Genomic DNA, 20,636 nt, shown 5'->3' on the forward strand with positions numbered 1-20,636 from the left:
ATTTCTTTTTCATTAATTTCCAAACTTAACCTTCTTAAGGTTTGACATGTTTTGTAGGCTTAATGCATAGTTAGAAATCAGGTTGGCAAATAATTGATTATTATAACAATTGAGTCAAATAATTATGATTCAGATTTGTTACAAATATTTGAAAACTACTACCATAAGATTAACGATCACTGTACCTTGTCAAATATGTTTACTGGTGATATACTGGAGTCATGGTTCTACTTCTACACAGTGTATAGCTGTAAATATGCATACTGCATGCATATTGTAGTACCAGCTAATCTTCCTAAAATAATGATTCAGCCAGGTCCAGACAAAAAATAAGGTTGAGTTGAACTATGTTCCCTATTAATACATTACAGGCTGACAGAGGCAAAAGGGTGTGCGCTAAACTGTCAAAAAACAATAGCTGTCTCTTCAGCATAAACAAAGCAGTCCCTCTTTTTCCTGCTTTTTCTTCTTCTCTCCCACTTTTTCCCACCCCCTTTGAACTCTCTAACCAATGTTAGTCCCAAATGATTCCTGCGTACACCTCCCTCCAAATGAAATCAAGGGAATACCACTGTGTTTAATTAACTGCATTACAATATTGTACATTGCAAATAAACCTGATTGTGAATTGTATTTCTCAATATTGATTGTAGTTCTAATTGAGATTCTGATTTTGTTTCTCACTTGAGTGTAGTTCCGATCAGCAAGCCTTATGTTGTGCAGATCGGTGGTATTCCGGTGGAGGGACTGTCACTGTGGCTGCGCTGCGGCCTGGAAAATGGGACTGGACCCATCAACTACATGTGGCAGCACGAAAACCCCAATGGTGACATCACAGACTTTGCTTGGAGCAACAGCAGTATGCTCAACATGACAGAGGTTAGCCGGAACCACTCAGGCTCGTTCCGCTGTAAGGCCAGAAACCCTGTGAACTCAGTGCTCTCCGAGCCCATTTGGCTGAACATCTTCTGTGAGTTGATCATCACGAATCTTTCATATTAGATGCAACTAACAACTTTAATGTAACACAACAATGGTTTGTGCGTGTGTCTGTTCACATACACAACAGAATTAATGCCCCTTTCTCCACAGTTTCTCCGGATATCCCTCATATAGGCGTGACTCCATACAGTATAACGGAGCGGGGTTTCTCTGCACTGGAACGACAGACAGTTTCTCTGCTCTGTCAAACCCAGTCCAATCCTCCCAGTGAGTACGTATGGTTCTACAACTCCTCCCAGGTCTACACTGGACCCCAGTACACCATCACCAAAATCCTCCGCATGCACACGGGATACTACGCCTGTCTGGCAAAGAACATCTACCTCAACACCCAGCACAGCTCGAAAAAAACCATCAGCCTGACTGTCTACTGTGAGTTTGACCTCTTGACCCTTAACATTTAATCTCGCGGCCAACCATCCTCATATCTTCTAAAAACCTCAACTGTGTGACGTCTGTTCTAATCCGGTGTTCTTCATTCTTGTTGCCACCAGTATGCAAGTATGAGCATGCATGAAATCTGAATTCATTTTCACCCCTTTTTTTAAATCTAATTATTCAAACCGCTTACAGGACTGAAGAACCCAACCGTGGCCTTATAAATACTTGGATCTTCATTCTACATCACTCTATCTTTTGTTACATCTTTAATCAATAACACTCTCCTGTTGACAACATTAAGCGTAAACCACTTTTCTCTCGCTGCCCTCTCATGTTTTCCTTTCGTCATTCTGACCCCATTCAGTACATTCACCTTTCTCTAAGACTCAAACACATCCAAGTCTGCCATCCCACATGTACACACACCCCACCCATACATTCACAGAAACATAGACAGACACATGCACAGACACACACAGCAGAGTTTGGAAGTGCAAGTCGTAGCCTCCAGTTTGGACCAGCGGGGAAGGTGCTGGAACTCTAACAAGGTTCTGACAGGTACCCTGCTGTGATGTCACAGCCATGGCAAGCACTGGCTGGCCAGAGGGCCACTTCTTGTCATCATAATCACTCTCCTGTGTTGTGTTGTTGGCTTCTGATTTCTTCTGTTATGAGTTATGTATGATTTTAAGCTAGCTACAGTATATTTATAGCCATTATTAATACTGACTGACAGATGATTTTTCAACTCCTTCATAAATACACAGGATCTTAAAAACTATACCATATAGGCATATACTATTAAAGGTATATGACTATGTACCAATTTTCCACTTTTAATCAAATCCACAGTGAGCAAGTATGTAGGGGTTCGGTGTTTTTTTAACCGGCCATATACAAGGCAAAACACACCTATGGTTTGTTTCCAAGTAGGGATCAAACCATGTTGTTTTCTGTCATGGAAAACTCTCCAAGTACTAGTCATCCCTCTCTTGTTATGGTTGTATCATATCCACGCAGATGCACCCGATGGCATGCCTACATGCAGTGTGGAGCCAGCTCTGAACTACACCTCCGTGAGACTGCTGTGTTCCTGGCCAGGTGGACAGCCTTCTGCCTCCCTCCAATGGACTGGAGGTGCTCTGGGCCTGATGGGTCAGAATGAGGCCCAACTGGAAATGACCGACAAAGTAACCAACAATGCCACCTTGTTGCTGTCAGGAGCCCAGACCAGCAAAAACACCTTGTTCAAATGCCTGGGCTCCCACCCCGCCCTCAATCATACTGCAACGTGCAGCGCACAAACATGTGAGAGCAAAGAAAGTGGATTGTGTGTGTTTTTCATTATTTTATTTTGTACTCTTTGTCATCTGCTCACAGCCCTTTTATGAAATCAATTGACGGCATGGTTCTGAAAGAGGCTAAGCTGTCTATAAGGGTCTGTCTTCTTGTGTACACCGTCACTAGCCCAACGTACAATCCCACTAAGTACTTTTTTCCCCCAGTTGACTATGACAATTGAATTTAAACAAAGTCAGGTCTTATGGTAGAGACATGAGTAATCCATCTAAACCAGTTATCTGTGAAGACTTCAAATTGACCTCTAAAGCTGAATGTAATTCTCTCCATAATAAATATACTATAGATTAAATCAATCCATTCATTTATAGTTGGTATTACATTTGTAAGCCACTTTTTTGTTAAGGCTTTTTTGGATGCCACCAGCAATACCCTCAGTAGATACTGATCCTGCTTTGCAAATTGAAGTCCTTCCATCCCCACTAAGTACTTTTTGTTTACATATTCTAGTATTTAATGTGTCCAGTCATACATAAATGATGTCATGACTGGTCAGAGATACACGTGAAGCAACGCCATTACTGGGCCCAGTCTTTTAATTGTGAAACACTGCAAATAAACTTTATTTTTCTTTTGTTTTACACCAGATACTCCCCCAGGGGAACCTGCTTGTTTTGCCTATGCTACCCGTAACAACAAGATACTGATGCTTTCCTGCACCTGGAACGGTGGGAGCCCAAGGGCCTTACTGTGGTGGGAGGGCCCGGGTGGCCAGGGCCAACCAGGGGTGGAGAACTCAAATATCCTGGTTCTTCGCTACGGCACCGCCCACAGCGGCCTGCCCTATACTTGCCACGCTAAACACCCTCTTCTGGCCCAAATCAAGACCTGCAAACTCACACTTGGTTAGTACACTTAAAGCAGTGGTTATGATACTGGGTACAAGTGTAATCAAGTGTTAATGTAACTGCAAGTAAAACATAGGAGGAAAAAAAAGGAATGGACCCTTATGCGTCTATTCGGGTGATTTTTGGGATTTTACTGTATATATCAGACTGGTAGTCTGGCTCTCCGGACTAAGGAGGGTAACCGGAAAGGTCGCCTCAAAACCTACTCGCCCCCATTCTTTTGCGGATAGCTCGCTCCCCAGCGAACACTTGCCCTTGTTTGGTGCGGAATGCTCACCCCCACCAGAGGAACACTCTGCCCATTTGGTGAGAACATACTACAGCCCCTAATAATAAGTCAGGAAGTTAGACAAAAAAACTGTTAAACGACAGATGTGTGCCGTCTGACTAAAGCTGCTAATCGATTAATCATAATCGACTAATTTAGTAATCCTAATCAAATCGGCAACTGATTGCTGGAGGTTTTTTTGCAATTAATTGTGGGTGTTTTTCCACATATCCATAGTTTTTCCAGTGTTAAATGTAGCTAAGCTAGAGGAGTGATCCATCAGTCTTCCCTTACAATCTGCTGATAGTTGCACATACACAGTAGCGACTGCAAAGCAAAATATGACATATAACAATGGTGGTGCCCTATGCAGAATCACATTGTTGGTATCCAAAAACATCTACAGTCTGAGGCCATTTTACCCTCAACATCTTAAAGAAAAGGATTACCTGCAGTATTTGTAAGATGGAGTTTCTATTGTACATTACGTTCTGATAGGGACATAATCGTAAATCGCCCAGTTCCCCCTCTAGTCTCCCATCTTGGGAGTGTGAATGCGTTGTATTCCCGGGGCCTATCAAATCAAAATCAAATCAAACTTTATTTCTAGAGCACATTTACAAAGACCACTGAAAAAGCACAGTCGCCTCTGAACGTGTAATTGGTATATGGGCACAGTCAGGAGCAGCTGGTCAGCTGACCTCAGGGCCTGAGCACCTAGCGGAAAGAAATATGTGGGTCTCAATTGGACTACAATTGAAAACCACTGCCCAATAGCCCATAGAGAATAAGGCATGTACTGTATACAGAGTACCTGCTTTATGTTAATTCATTCATTGGGTCTTTGGGTTGCAGAGGCTCCTGTGTTGATGACACAGCGAAGCGTTGTGTCAGTGTATGAGGGCAGCGATGTCCAGCTCACCTGCATCCTGAGAGACAACTATCTTCCATCTAATGAAATCACCTGGTTCAACAACCACAGACAGGAAGTGTGGGACACCTCTAAGAAGTACCTGCTGCAGAGGGCCGCGGCATGGGCCAACCTGACTGTGCGAGAGGCCGATGAGATGCACGACAGTGGCCAGTACTGGTGCTCTGCCTCAAACGCAGTGGGAGGAGCCGAGATCCCCGTCACACTAAGGGTCATGAGTAAGATTCCCTTAACCCATACTTAAGAGGGCATATTTCATTTTGTGTATTGCTTCCACGGTTAACGACAACCATAGACTCTTTGCATATCTCCTCCTATCACACATGGTTGATAGGAGTATAACAATAACAACACTCTGTTTGGTTGCCTCGTTCTGTCCTACAGGATATCCTATGCCACCTAACGTAACCCTGGTCATGGTCATGTACAGCAGTGGCCAGCGCACAGAGGTGGAGATAGAGTGGCAGATTGAAGGTGAAAACGAAGACGGCAGTCAAGAGGAACGCAGGGGGTTCACAGGCTTCATCCTGGAGCAAAGATGGGTGGCAGAGCGGCCTTTGAGGCGGGTCAACAACGATTCCACAGAAAGAGGGAAGAGGGAGGAGAGTGCCGAGAGGAGGAAGGGCTCCTCGGCATGGCTCCGATTTGAGATGCGTGACCCAGAGACAAGAGCACACATTCTGGGCAGCCTGGCCCCCACGACCAAGTACCAGTTCCGTATCAGGGCAGTGAACCACCGCACCATCGGACACCCATCTGTGGCAAAGACTCCAGGTAAGTGAAGCGGTGTGTTGAGGTGTGTATTACAGTCATACAGTATGTGGTTGGAGGGCAGAGAGGGTCGCATGAGAGACAAAGAGAAAGCGAAAGTGGAGCCTTAAGGGATAACAGGACCGTGTTTTTTTGCAGTGTCATCTTTTATTACACCATCTATCTGAGTTAATCACTCAACATAAGCACTATATATTTTGTCGTACGACATAGCGAAAATAGACAATCAAGCCCAAAATGCATCAAGCTTGTAAATACTTTAAAAACATACAACTTCTATGTATAAGTTTATATAAAAGCATATGCCTATATAATGTCATAATAAGGACACCAGGTTGAAAGTGGTCAAGCAACAATGCTCAGGTTTATGCAGTGTGTGCAGTGGGCCTGGGGAGGGTCAAATTAATATAACAAGAAAGCTTAGATGTGTTATATGAATTTGTTGTTGATGCATTGTGCATTGATCCCATGATTAATCTTAATGATGAACTATTAACGAGAGTCTAACATTTTTGTTTTTTTCTGTTTTGTTATCCACTTAGGTGAAAGACACACTCATACACACACAAGTAGATGAGCACACTTGCTTAACTCCTTACCACCACATGACACACACTTCCTTAAACTTTCCCCCTGGCACCCTCAATTCCTTCCTCATTCCCTCTGTATCCCTGTTCCTCGCTGTTCCTCTATCTGGTCTGTGTGATGTCTGTTCTGTCCCAGTCTTGGTGTTTTAATGTACAGAATAAGCTAGATTCTCACTGCTGCCAATATACCCAGGTCACTCTGTTGTTGAGGATAGAGGATCACAGTTTAGTACAGGGTAGGTTAGTGGTTCTCAACCCGAGCACTGTGGCACATTCATGAGTGGACTAAGTCAATTGTTTGGAATTAATGGGTCGAGTGGAAAGTCAACTCTGAACAGAGTTCAATTTTGTAACCTGCAATTGTGGTTTTCCATGGTTGAAACAATTCTAAACTACCCTTTCTTTTGAAAATAAACAACCATAACACAGCTTGTTTAGTGTGCTGTTCAAGTGCTGTAAAAAGTTGAGGGCCACTGTTAGATGATACCTGCCTGAAACTACACCAGATACATATATTAACCATTTAACCAGTAACTTATATTTTCTTCACTGTTGAAAGTGTACTGCATTGCAATGTTAACTGTGCTATGTTGCAGCGGACCCGCCATTCAATCAGTACCCAGCTGTCATTGGGGCAGCCATCGGAGGAATGATCTTCGCCGCCCTCTTGACACTGCTGCTGCTCCTACTCATAATACGCAACCGAAACAATAACCCACGTGAGTCTCGAATACATAGCTAACAACGCATCTTCTGAACTTTGTCACCATCCCACTGTATAGTACAGCATTATATTGTTAGATCAAAACTAAATCATCTGTGCTGTTCCCCACAGGGCTGCATGACCTGCTGTTTGGCAGGTGAGTATCTAGTTCAAAGCAAAGATGGACAGTATAAAACGCTCAACTTGTATTTCTATAGTGTTTGGGCATTGGCTCAAAGCAGCTTTTCAAAATACATACATATACAAGTCCCACTGTGTAAAATCTATTTTGGTATAATTTTTGGTTCTGTTGGAATTGTGATTCCCAGAATTCGACTTAAATACATAAATAAACAAATACATTTCTGGTACATTGTGTGTTAAGAGAAGTTTTGAGAGTTGAGAAAAACATATTTATGTGGAATGGCTGAAAATTATACTACCGGTAGTTAAAGTGAAAAATAACTTTCCACCCCAGGTATTATTATTATTATATGAGGAGGAAGAGTTTAGTGTAGGGATGATATTGTGATGTCACTATATCACTATATTCACATTTTTTCATTGGCACGTTTGACTATCAAGGTTTTAGCCTCAGGAAGAAACCTAAATACAAAGGGAAGACATTTTTGCACATAACCACATCAATGGGTCTAATGAAGTACTGTCCCCTCATAAACACATGAAAAATTAAAAAATTAAATAAATTATATATATACACGCACACACACACATATATCATGGCACTCAATCGAGTCATGTGGTCTCAACAGGGCGCTTCATAAGCTGAATTTCACTGCCATTCATTTCTTGATTTACCCTGATTTTTTGGTGTATTTTAGATTTTGTTCCTTTTTTAGCTGCAACCAAGCAGTTAGCATAAGCAACTGTCAGTTGGTCCATCCAAAGAATCAAGCACAAACCAAGGTTGCAGTTTATCACATGTGCTTGTTTGTTCATTTTGGTTTATTGTTAATGTTGTCTTATAAACATTTTTTATGGTGAGGCAGAGGCATTAGTTTTATTATATCCTTTCTTCTCCGTTTCCAATCATTTTTACCACTTCTTTTCCACTGTGCATATAAAACTACACTTCAAGCTGACTTGATTGACAAGTTTTTTTTCTGTCCATCTATCCAGGCAGAACAGCCAGTCGAGGGAGAACATTAACTTCCCAGAGGATGAGGTGGTGGAAGAAGGGTTAGAGGGAGGAATAGACGACCATGGCCTCTCAGCCACCACAGGTATTGTTCAATTACAAAATGTCATTTCAATATACTTTAAAGATTTTACTGAACATATATTGCTGATGCTGGTTGAATAAAAAAGGAGTGGACTCAAGAAATTGTCGCTGATGCCGTCAGAAGACGACTTATAAAATAAAATAGGGCATTTACTTGTGAAAAAACATAAAATGAAACATGAAGATACACTTCTACTATACAGCAAACAAAATGATGACAATGTGGATCTTTTTCAGGCCTCCCAACAATGGTTCTGCCCAGAGCAGCTTCACCCTCAGCACCTTCACCAATAGCCGTCACCCCCTTGAGTGCCACGGCCACTCCTGGCCAAGCCTCTGGAGACGATGACCAACCTGTCAACGTCACAATCTCTGTCATGGCAACGGGGTCCTAATCATACATTGAGGACAAATTCACCTTGTATTACATTTTGTATTGCAATGGTTCTCAACTACTCATCCTGAGACCAGGTGGAATGCAATTAAACACCTGGTAAACTATAAGCACCCTGGGTCCCTGGGCCAGAGTTGAGAACCTTGAGATGACCTATTTCTTTTTTGTACCGATGTAATTTGCACTTCTCACATCTCAAAGTCTGCAACGATAATAATCACAGCTAGAATTCACCTCGTTTTCACTTCCCTGGAGCTAAAACATTGGAGTGCATAGTGAGTCTTAGGCCTGTCACAATGATTACATAATCGTAATTGAGATAATTGCAATATCTTTTGCATAATCATTATATTCATTACTGTATTAACCCCCCCCCCCCCCCCCCCCCCAGATATTTTCAAACATTTAACAATAGTGTAAATAGCACTACAAGCTCTAAATGCGTCGCGATGGATTTCGAGCTTGTAGATCAGCTATTTTTTGAGTGGTGTAAACCACTCCTACAACTGGCTTTGTTAGTTTACGTGTCTGTCTGTTCGTACCAAAAAATGAGCATGGTTGCTATGGTCACCCAGTTCACACGGGTGTGATTTCATTACGTCAGACCACAGCTGATCAGTCTATATAAGACCTTACACCACTCAGTTCACACGGGTGTGATTTTTTAAAGTATAAAGTAATTAAATATGTTATTTTATTGTCCCATCTGCCCTGTGCAACTTCTGTTTACGAAGCCTAAATGCCAACAGAAAAACGATTTTCCCCTACAAATCTCTTCCACGGAAATGGCAGATCTACAAGCTCACAATGCGACATGCGGTGAGCTTGTTTGCCCCAGAATAGGTATGCTACTAGGGTTCATGTGGTTACAATGTTGTAACATAATTGTTTGTAATTGTTACAAAACCTCCAGTTGTATTTTCATCCTGTCCAAATTGGATGTGTGTCATAATTGTCTTTCAAAATAAAACACTGAAATAAGTGAGCCATGCATTTCTACATGAAACGGAGTATGTGTTATTTTCTTAACATTTCTTTTCAGACAAAAAATATTAGAAAAGGTGCATCTTCTTGCAGCAATTTATTATTCTCGACTCTCAACTCAAACATATTTAGAGCACACGTGTCTTCTCAAAGAAGCAACACAAATATATTTAATATGAATGCATACACTTATGCAAATACACAAATTCAAACCAACACACTGGAAAAACTCAAATCTAAAAGATGGCACAACAGTCCACGGTATTTAAAATGATAAAAGGTATTTTCAGAAGTTCAGAAGTTAACTATGTACATGTTCATCTCCAACGGCCTGTAATAGACGGGTTCTGTTCTGTACTGTCCTGTCCTTCCCCTGGTTTTACATAAAAAAGAGGCATGGTTTTACATAAAGAGGCATGTTCAAAAGCAATCATGTGGCAGGGAGCTGGACCTTCTGGCTGCTGATGATATCACCAAGCTTCTGTTTGATCTTCAAGAAGTGGCGCTTAAACTCAAGACCGTCGCCCTGTAAACCATACACAAGAAGACACCGGGTTGGTGACTGACTATCTCCGTCTAGCTAAAGAGCACGCTCACACATAATAAGATTAAGGAACAAGCTCTCGCAACACTGACAAACTGAAGCTTCCCTTTTAACGAACATGGGTTTCAAATGGTGTTGTGGTTGGTTAGAGTGTCCGCCCTACGATTGGGAGGTCTGGATTAAATCCCCGCCGTGGCATACCAATGACTAGAGAAAATGGAAACCAATGCCTCCCTGCTTCGAACTTAGCATCAAGGGTTGAATTGGAGACATACTAGCATCATGGCTGGGGGATGTACATCAAGCCCTCTCACACTACAGAAACAGGAGATAGACTCCTGCCCTATGGGCCACATGGCTCGGCAAGGCTTACTTACTTTACTTATGGAATTTTCGGCATTCAGTTTTAGGTTTATTTTGCACACATGATGTAATTTTCCTTGGCTGTGAGAAATTGTATGCGTGTCGTGTGCTAAACATAATGGCTCAACTGGTATGAAGAAAGTTCCACATTTTGTGGTCATCTAAGTTAGTCATCTATATATGGAATATTACTTAAATCAATATTATGTTTCTTTGTCGATGAATCTGTCAGGACAACTGGTGACTTGTGACCCAAATGAGGGCTCTGTTACACTGGTAGAGAACCATGGTTTTAAGGATAAAACATGCAGAGACAAGGACACAGCTTTAACAAGAACGTTTAAGTTATTTCCAGCCTTAACCACATGGTGGCAATGTTGCATAATACATTTGCCACACTTTGAACTTTGGTAGGTTCATTCAAGAGACACCAGCCTAGCCATTCATTTGTTTTTTCCTGTTGGATTCCTACCCATTAGTCCAGGGTTCGTATCCATTTTATAACATTACATTCAAACACCAGTTGGGGTTTAAGCACATTAGCCTTAAAGGTTTACTTGCATTTAACCCCTTTAGACAGAGAACCCCTAACTATACATTTCAAGTACAGTATAAAGCTTTTTTTTTTGTATAAAAAACTTTTTCCCTTCCAGTGCTAACCTTGTTTGCTTCTACCCACCTTAGACAGGTGTTGTACCAGCTCAGTGACCTTGTGGTTAGAGTGTCCGCCCTGAGACTGGGAGGTCAGGGTTCAATCCCCGGCCGGGTCATACCAAAGACTCTAAAAAATGGGACCCCCTGCTTGACACTCAGCATCAAGGGTTGGATTGGGGGTAAGTCCCTGCGACATACTAGCGTCATGTCCAGGGGGTGTACTTGTACATCAAGCTGCCTCACGCTACAGAAACAGGAGATAGGCTCCTGCCCTATGGGCCTCATGGCTCGGCAAGGCTACTTACCTTAGACAGCCTGAAGTCCATCAGAACTCTCTGATCCATCTCCAGCAAATGGACTTTGAAGATTAGCTTGCTGTTGCGTTTGTCATATGTGCTCACGGTTACCTGGTGGGTGGAGGTGGGGGAGGGCAATTATATAGGGATAAGCGATATGACTTCATATCAATATCACGATTATTTAAAACTTTTGCCTTGCCTAACGATTATATGAACATTAAAAAAGTCGGTTACTGCCTCAAAATATCTGTTTTGATATATTTTTGGTTAATTGCCCAGACCTACCATTAAAGTCTACTGTAGCAGATAAATACAAAACAAATAAAAATGCAAATACTCATAAATAAAGATTTAAAGTAACAATAATAACAATAATTACTGGGAATGCAAATAGATTATGTAGAATAGATGTATATTCAAATATCTTGAGTTTAATTTAAATAAAAGTATATTTTGACTAAGCTCATGGTCATGTGTAGTAGATAGCTGATAGTGAGACAACTGGGAAACCACTGACTCTCTGTCCATGAGATGATTGGCAGTTTCAATACAGTTGTGCTACATATTTGATGCAGTTGCAGGCTCATAATGTGCACCTTTTGTATAAATAGATTACGCTACAGTTAACCCCCAAACACCCATCCATAGGTTCAAGAAATGAGTCTGCACATGTGAAAATGAGCGATACTGTAAACATTAACTTGTGTGAAAACATGAGAATGAGATGAACTCAGACAGAGTAGAGGTTGAGAGTGATTGAGTGAATGTACCGAGTTGCTGAGTTTCTAAGGAAGCCAGATACAGAGAGATTTATAAATAGATATTCTGTAATAAGATTGCAATAAGACCAGTGTTGAACTAAAACTATGATGGAAAATCAGGCATTACGATGCCATCAAGGCCTGCCAAAATACATTTTAGTCAAAAAAAAAACAATCACCTGTAGATTTAAAAATAATAAAATATATATATTTAGTCAACCTAAAACTAGACTAAAATTTTAAGATGACAAAAATGTGACTAAAACTAGACTATGAAAAACTAAATAAAAATGTGCTGTCAAAATCAACACTGAATCAGACAGAATGTCTGCGCAGATGTCAGATGAACGCACCTGGTTGGCACAAGTGTGTTTGAAGGTGAGCCCCAGGCCAAGGCAGGTATCTCTCAGGGCACAGAAAGAGCCATCTGGGTCCAGAGTGGTGAAGAACCTTGTCATCCTCCGCACCAACCTCTGCCACGGAGTCTAGACAAGGATGGACCAGGAAGACTTCATTGTTATAGCGAGATGTGAATGTGTGCGTAAAGTATGTTGTAACGTAGGACATCAAGCTACTTTCAATACGGCTGCTGCCACCAAAAATTACTTTCACTTATCGATCGATCATTTCTTAACCCTCAGGGGCCAGGGCTCTATAATAGTAAATGTATCTGTCCGTCAAAAACACAACATTAACTTTAATATATGGAACATCAGACAGACATTCAGATTTTAGTGAAGTTCGACATATTACAATTCAGAATTTCCATGACGCAATAATAGAGCGATTATCACTAAAATGTAAATTACCGGTAACACATTTTCTGTCAATCGATTAATTGGTTTCACCCCTATTTCAAGCTGCTTTGTGTAATACAAATAGATATTACTGTATTTACCTGGCTTGCTCCTGGTGTACCTAGTAGCTGGCTACCCAGCAGCATGTGTTCAGGCTTGGCTGGCTGGGAAAAGGAGACCTCCGCTTCCCTAAGGCACACTGTGGTCTCCCATGTACTGCTGCCTGGGGGAGGATCAGGCTGGGAGCTGGAGAACTGCATCCTGTCATCACTGTGGAAAGACACAACCATGACATCTAACCTGACCAAGTACGTTTTTACATACAAAGAAAATATCATCGTTGTTGGGCTGAAAACCTGAATTTCCACATTTGTATGTTTTTTTTTCTTCCATAGATGTATTTTACTACTGGTTGTTATGACAGTGTCAAAAGTAAATAATCTAAATATTTAACCAATCAAAAGTACAAGAGCTTGTGATTTAATAACTACTTTGGATCCAATGGAAAACAGATGGCGGGGGTGCTCTCATCTGTCATATTGACACTTTGTGTGGAAGAAAAATAAAGGATAGGTATACATAGCCTCCTCTAGAGTGTATGCACATAGTCTTTGCAATGTACTTTTGACTGATTAAAGCAATAGTGTCTTAGGGATCGCGTGAGAAATACATCCACACACACAAAGCCAAAAAGCTCTGACCTGCTGGTTCGAGATTGTCCTGAATCGGATTTAAGGAATTTGTGCGCAGGTCCGTGGGAATGAGACTGTCGGTTTCCACCTAACAGAGCAGAACAGTGAATATATTGTACATTCAATATAACATCAAATTATCTGACTACTAATGTCTATCCTAGTGCTGTTTGTAGTTATTGCAAACAATCTACTGTATGAAAAGGTGTGACACAAGGTTTATTATTACATTTTTAAAATTTGTTAAGAGTTAATGATGGGGGAACAGTTTCAAAAGCTATGCTTACCTGCTTTATAGGTTTGGGTGAACCAACGGTCTTTCTTTATGTCCAGGATTGACATGCGTCCCTCTGGACTAGCCAACAATAATTTAGACAACAGACCTATAGAGAAACAACTGAACATTATATTTAAACATGCCATGATGAACACACCAAGTGTGTGGATGTTGTTTTGTTTTTGTTTCGTCTCATCAAGAAGGGACATGGGGACAATTCAAATGTGTCTTTGTTTTAGGTCTTACTAAGTGGCGTTGGTGGGATCTTTTTCCAAGGTGGTAAGTAGGTTTTCTTCTGGAGCCAATCTGCGTACTCTTGACAGCTGTCACTGGGCTGGTCCCATGGCAACTCTGAAAGAAGCAAAGGACATGAGGCCGAGTCTGAGAACACTCTGGTTAAAGGGATAAATTCATCATTGATTCTGGCTAAAACTAATTGTAAATAGTGGCAGATGTATTAGCACGGACTAGCCTATGTAAGAAATTAAGTAGCCTTGGTAAACCAATGGTTCCCAAGCCATGTAGCCCAGAAGTCAGGAGCCCTCCTGTTTCCGTAGTGTGAGGCAGCTTGATGTATAGGAACATTCCCTGGACATGATGCTAGTATGGAAGGCATTGGTCCAAATAGTCTTTGGTCACCCTGGGCAAGACCTACGCTGTAGAGGCTATCATTTGTTTGGGCGGAAGTTGCGGGATTATAGCGGAAGTATCGCCCAAGGAAATTACGTTGATGCAAGTGTTGTGATTGGTCGGGAAAATATCGTATCCGGGGGAAATAAATCTGACGGATGTTCCAGAGGAACATACCGCCGATAGCTTTTCTATTCGCAGATAAGCAAGCCTGGGACCGAGGCTAGTCTTTGGTATGACTCTGCAGGGGATTGAACCCCAACCTCCCAGTCTCAGGGCAAACAGTGGCACCGTTAAGAGTGCCACTGAGCTGGTACAGAATAGTCCATGTACTGTATGTACTATGTGAACATTTTAAACTGTCAGATACTGTATGTTGATGTTATGATGAACAATGAAAAGGCTTTCACTTCATTCCTACCTCCGGCAAGCATGGCTGTGAGAACTATCCCACAGGCCCATACGTCTGCAGGCTGGGCTCTGAACTCTGTTTGGCTGAGAAGTTCTGGGGCCACGTAGGGAAGTGTTCCACAGAGCCTGGTGAGAAGGCGCTCCCGGCCTTTGTGACGAAACATAGTGGCCAAGCCGAAATCCGTCAGCTTCAGGTTATCTTCACGTAAGAAACAGTGAAGCGTTAATAAACAGGACTCACAAATAGACCAAGAAGACTCATAGATAAATAACAGCACCATAGGCATTCGGCAAGCAAATAAATCATTAAAAATTTAGCTTTTAGAGTGCCTTAAATGTATTCTGAAGTTCTGCTGTTGTACAGACATATATAATACTGAAACGCAACTCACTATCATATGAAAATGTAATCACCTGTCCTACAGTATCCTATATTATTTACAATTGCCTTGTGGGTGGACAGTGAATAGTGGATGTCACAAACGTTAACATGCCCATGATAGATGGAGACTTTTCTCTTGTGCAGACAGTTAGACCTATATAAAGACAAAGTGTGCTGGTGAGTGATGCATCGAGTGGAAGTCAGTCAGATCAGTGGATCCCCCAAAATATCGATAAATCCAAAAATCCTCATATGGAGTACACTGAATATGATGTCATAGTACGGACATCATAGACTGGCCTGGTCTCCTTATTTGGGCATGCCTCACCAGGAACTCCATATGGGCACAGTGCCGACCACTGATTACATGCTTCTCAGCGTCAAATTCACGATCAGTAGAGGTCGCCCCTGTACATGCGTGTGCGAAATTTGCCGGGTTTGTGTGTTTCTTTGGAGTTTTTATGTGGATATCTTTGGCCGTCCTCGTCCCAACAATAAGCATTTGCTTCAACATCTGACAACATGCACTGAAAAAGGTGCCATAGTTACATAGGTAGTTTAGTTAATTTCATATCACTCTCTTAGCTCTTTGAGTGCCAGGTATTATTTAATTCATCCACCAATGTATTCCAGTGTTTTTAACTTTTTTTGGTCAGCGAGCGATCGATGCTTGCAGAATGTCAACAAAGCCATGTGGACGAATGTCTATTCCACAGAGAAAATACATTTTATATGCGAAGAAAAGCTGTTGAAGAAAAGCTTGTTTTGAACAAAGAAAACTGGGAGAAGTGGCAGTGAGGAGTCCTTCAGTATTTATTTACCTCCGAACAGAGGTTCCCTCCCAACCACCGTTACGGGGGAAGGGAATTCCAAGTTTTCCCGACCGTGAATCTATAACCTTGCATCACCATGCGAGTCTGCGAACATTTTATGAACTGTCAGCCGGTCCGTGGGAATAGAAAGGTTGGGAACCCCTGCCTTATTAGAACCGTTTGGGTTGCCTGTTAAGTGCAACAACATCCGCCACTTAAAGCAGGCACCACCAGCAGTGCAGCAGATGAAACATTGTTGTGAGGAACAGAACAGGGGTGCAAACCAAGTGTATTTATTCTTGTTTATTTATTCAATGGGGAGGGGGGGCGCCCACCAGAGATTTTATTTTATTTGTGTTTTTTTTAGTGATACACAGAGCCCCTACCCCTAGCCGACCTGGTGCCCTAGGCGGGGAACTGTTCCGCATGCCCCACCGGCCAGGCCTGCATAAAAGAGACAAAGACAAACATACAGGCACAACGGGTATTGCATGGTGGGGCATGCATTCGCGACTTGCGTGGTCCCAGAGTAGGCGGGAATATTCAGAGAAAGGAAAAAGAGCAATATACACATTCCCTCACCTTTGTCATCCAGCAATATGTTCTCAGGCTTTATGTCTCTGTGTGTGATCCCAATACTGTGGAGGTACTCCTGTAATGGGTTGAAAAACAAAACATCATGAAATGTGGAGGTGATCTGCACCGACATGCATTCCCCTACAACAGCTGAAAGTTGCCTGGAAACTTTGGGAAGGGGACATCTGGATTCTAGACTGTTAATTTTCCAATTTCCATTTCAATTAGATTGTTTTCTTTTGTTTATCTTGTTTAGCTTTTTTGTGAAACCTGACCCATTATTTTTGCATGCCTGTAATTTTCGGTGACCCTGATCTGGAGAAGCAGCATGAAAATGGAGGAATGACGTCTGTTGGTCATTCATTTTACAGACAGACACTCACCACGGCTGCAATCAGCTGCAGGAAAAGCCTGTGCGCTTCTTGCTCTTCCATGCCCACATCAGGTTCTAACATGGGGAAACAATCACACCCGTGTGAAGTGAGGGGCGCTCTTATCATTATACATCATCATACATCATCTCATGAACAACTGAATTTATGTGATTGGTTAGCCGATTTGCTCGTCTACATACAGTATGACGTACATTTTCCCTTCATTGTCAATGGGATTTAATGTTTGTGTTGCCACAAATTTACATAATATTTGGCGGACATCTGACCTAATCTCTCCTTTCATGTCAATGGCAAATATGAGACGTGTGTGCACAAAAGCTGTATATAGGAGGGGCTAGCGCCCCTCAAAAAGAGTTGTAACAAACAGCTCTAACCAGCTTCATTTGTATTAGACCAGCAAATCATGATGTGTCTAAATTTGTAAAAGGCCTGTTGTGTACATTCCAAAGGCTATAATGGCTGAGGGCATACAGTAAGTATTTATAACATGTGTGATAGTGTTGCACATTTAGAGCAAACTATGTGTGTGTGTGTGTGTGTGTGTGTGTGTGTGTGTGTGTGTGTGTGTGTGTGTGTGTGAGAGAGAGAGAGAAAACATGGCTGGGTGAGTGACTGAACCAATTTTTGAAGGATTAAAGTATGGCCATTGCAGTTACTGTATGTTATCGGCAGACTAACTGAGTTACCAGGACAGCCTGGGGACTATCTCACCTATCCGGTCAAACAACTCTCCTCCACTGCAGTACTCCAAGAAGAGATAGACGGTCTGACCCTCTTTTCGATGTCCAAAGAAGCGCACAATATTGGCATGGTTGAGTGCCTATTGAGCAGAGCTGGATGTTAAAAAATTGACCATAGACAAGACAAGTAGAATTTGGGATCCACTGCCAGTAATTGCATTTAGTTACTTAATTACATGCTAACGTACAAACATACAGTATATAAAAATTAATTTCCTTTTTGGTACATAAATTAGCATTTTTGAGACTAGAACCATGCAAGACCAACCTTGTGAATGCAGATCTCCTTCTTCACATTGTCAGCACACTCCTTAGCCTGAGAGGTGTCTATCACTTTTACTGCTACCGCCTCCTCTGTCTGTCTGTTTACCAGCAACCTCACTCTGGTAAAGAGGAATGAGAAAGAAGCACGACAGCAGTGAGAAGATGATGTCGTGCTGCCTTGGCTACAACATACCAAATAAGATAGGAGCTAGGAGGAGGGAGGGTAGTGAGAATGAGGTATCCACAATAAATATGTCACTGTCTTTGACACCAAACTGACTAGTTGTCAAGGTCAGAGCTATAATGCTCACTGCTATAACCGTGGTGGTTTCTGTGCTTTTCAAAATAAATAAATCTGACATTGATTTCGAACCACCCACAATGTATTATTTGAATTAGCATCATGCTTTGTACAATGCCCTGACCTATAGGAATACAATGTCTACAATACCTTGATACAGCAAATTAGTTGCATTATGTTGAAATGTTTTGTGAGAGCATTTCACAGAACGTTTATACTACTAAAACAAGTGTATTCAAAATTCAAGGACTAAAAATGACACCCACAGTACACATTCCAAAAATATACAGGCTTTTCCACCATGTTATTACTTTAAATTGTTAGTGTCATGGTGTGTATAACGTGACTGAATGACAGACACTGAATTAAAACAGGGAGATTATGTAAATGAAGACAATACAGTCAAAGAATCATAACTTACTCTCCATAGGCTCCCTCTCCTAATGTCTGCACCAGGTCCCAGCCCTGTACGAAAGGCACCGCCATGCTACGATACGACATACAAATACTATTACTTTTCACACGTTATAATATGGAAATGCATTTGAATTGTGGGTAACGTAACCGAGTCGGAGGGGATTTAAACTAAAGAAAGAAAACCCAGTAGAAGACTGTACCACTTTCAACCTGGTGTCCCTATTTTGGCCTTGTGAAATTGTGAAAACATTTTAAAACGACCGTTGTGAGGTTGTAGTTCGGCTATTTTTAATATTGCTAAACCTTATAACTCTATATGGGCTAAACTCTGAAGTTGTCAAGTCATTGCGGATGCGGTGGTTTACCTGGACTTATTTCACTCGAAACCAGCGGCGAGCAACAGACAGAAACATTTGTTAAGGAATACAGTATGAAGTGAATTGTTGTTGTCAGACTCATAAAGTTGGCGCGCTGCTGGCTTCTTTTGACCATTTCCGCCATGCGCGTGCGTAGCACCGGCATCGTCACTTCCGCAGATCTAGAGCGGATGACTCTAGAGTAGGCGGGGCTTTAGACCGGATCTGAGCATTGAGCAGTAAATAGACACCAATAACATTGATAGACACCAGGAAGAAAAGCCTGGTGAATCGAGCCAGAGCAGGTAAAGCAAAGCAAAGTTCTTTGTTTACCCAGGGTAAGTGGACTAAGCTCGAGATGCTTGTTTACAGCCACGCCCTGCTCATAGAACATTTCATGGTTGGGGTTCAATGCCTTGCTCAAGGGCACTTCAGCGGTGGTAATTTTAATGTGCCGGTCCGGGGATTCGAACTGGCAACCTTCCGGTATCAAGACCGCTCCGCAAACCGTTCGGCCACCTCTGCCTCAGGTCACGTCACCAGGGGTTTCTTATATATTTAACCATGTGTTAACTTCAAATGTATAAATGTTGCAATGCAAATGGCCCCCTAAAAAAGTCCATGTCCCACTCACTGACTGTACTTTTTATTGCACTTTATTTCAAAATCAAACATATGCATAACAGGTTGTAGGGGTGGATGATTTAATTGTACACACATCATTCACCATACAGTACATGAGGCACCTCAACACCACCTCTCTGTCAAGTCGAAACCTTGACCACAGAGGCAGTGCAGGTTTCTTGCCAGTTGCCAGGCAACAAGTGGAATCCAGTACAATAACCTATTTATATTAAACAACTACGAGGAATCAACATTATAATGCAGAGTAGGACTGGGCAATAAAATATCAATATCTTGTTAGGAGACTAGATATATGGGATTTTGGATATCGCAACATTGTGATATGGCATAAGTGTTATTTTTCCCGGGCTTTAAAGGCTCCATTACAATAATGTATTTTTCGGAATGCTTGACTTTTATAAGTGTTCTATTATTTTTCCTTTAATGACTTAGTCATTAGTCATTACTGATGGTTATTTATCAAAAAATATCACTGTATATTCTGTGAAAGCAGCAATAGAAGTCATTGCAACAATATTGATAAGACTAAGAGCTATTGGTCAAAAAGTATTGTGATATTTTGTCCAGCCCTACAGAGCAAGAGAAGTCTGAGATCTTGTGATCAGTGTAGGCCTGTCACAATTATTACATAATCGCCCAATCGCAATTATTTGATAATCGCAATTATTTCAGATAATGATCAATTGTGCATAATTGTGAGAATCATTTCCCTTCATTACTGTATAAATTCATCTGTTGATTTACAAGCTCACATGTTGCGATGCGTTGTGAGCTTGTAGATAAGCTATTTGTACTATTTTGTAACATTTCTGAAAGTATAAAATGATTAAATGCATGGCCTGTTTTAAC

The 20,636-nt window shown here is 41.6% G+C and overlaps 2 protein-coding genes across 3 annotated transcripts in view; one reads left to right on the forward strand and one right to left on the reverse strand.

The window, feature by feature from the left end:
* Positions 1-8,488, forward strand: part of vsig10l2 (V-set and immunoglobulin domain containing 10 like 2) — a gene marked incomplete at both ends in the record, with an annotated part of 10,577 nt that extends 2,089 nt beyond the window's left edge. Inside the window, 10 exons of the mRNA XM_079507973.1 lie at positions 695-970; positions 1,093-1,374; positions 2,404-2,691; positions 3,330-3,587; positions 4,714-5,007; positions 5,174-5,563; positions 6,744-6,866; positions 6,983-7,007; positions 7,991-8,094; positions 8,331-8,488. Of these exons, the coding sequence (XP_079364099.1) occupies positions 695-970; positions 1,093-1,374; positions 2,404-2,691; positions 3,330-3,587; positions 4,714-5,007; positions 5,174-5,563; positions 6,744-6,866; positions 6,983-7,007; positions 7,991-8,094; positions 8,331-8,488 (2,198 nt within the window). The remainder of the gene's footprint in view (positions 1-694; positions 971-1,092; positions 1,375-2,403; positions 2,692-3,329; positions 3,588-4,713; positions 5,008-5,173; positions 5,564-6,743; positions 6,867-6,982; positions 7,008-7,990; positions 8,095-8,330) is intronic.
* Positions 8,489-9,549: 1,061 nt separating this feature from the next.
* Positions 9,550-19,292, reverse strand: chek1 (checkpoint kinase 1; the record flags this gene model as incomplete). Of its 2 annotated transcripts, XM_079507488.1 has the most annotated exons (14): positions 9,550-9,997; positions 11,338-11,439; positions 12,446-12,577; positions 12,991-13,159; positions 13,591-13,669; positions 13,869-13,964; positions 14,105-14,209; positions 14,910-15,098; positions 16,676-16,745; positions 17,053-17,117; positions 17,776-17,884; positions 18,073-18,187; positions 18,791-18,856; positions 19,152-19,292. In XM_079507488.1, 13 exons carry the CDS (start codon positions 18,853-18,855, stop codon positions 9,902-9,904), a joined length of 1,392 nt encoding a protein of 463 aa, XP_079363614.1. In that variant the 3' UTR covers positions 9,550-9,901. The 2 variants fall into 2 exon arrangements, with proteins under 2 accessions (XP_079363614.1, XP_079363613.1); XM_079507487.1 differs by lacking the exon at positions 19,152-19,292 and having other exon boundaries at positions 18,791-18,870.
* Between the last annotated feature and the right edge of the window lie 1,344 nt (positions 19,293-20,636).

Source organism: Electrona antarctica (assembly GCF_951216825.1).
Source record: "Electrona antarctica genome assembly, chromosome: 8".
NCBI classification, from domain to species: Eukaryota; Metazoa; Chordata; class Actinopteri; order Myctophiformes; family Myctophidae; genus Electrona; species Electrona antarctica.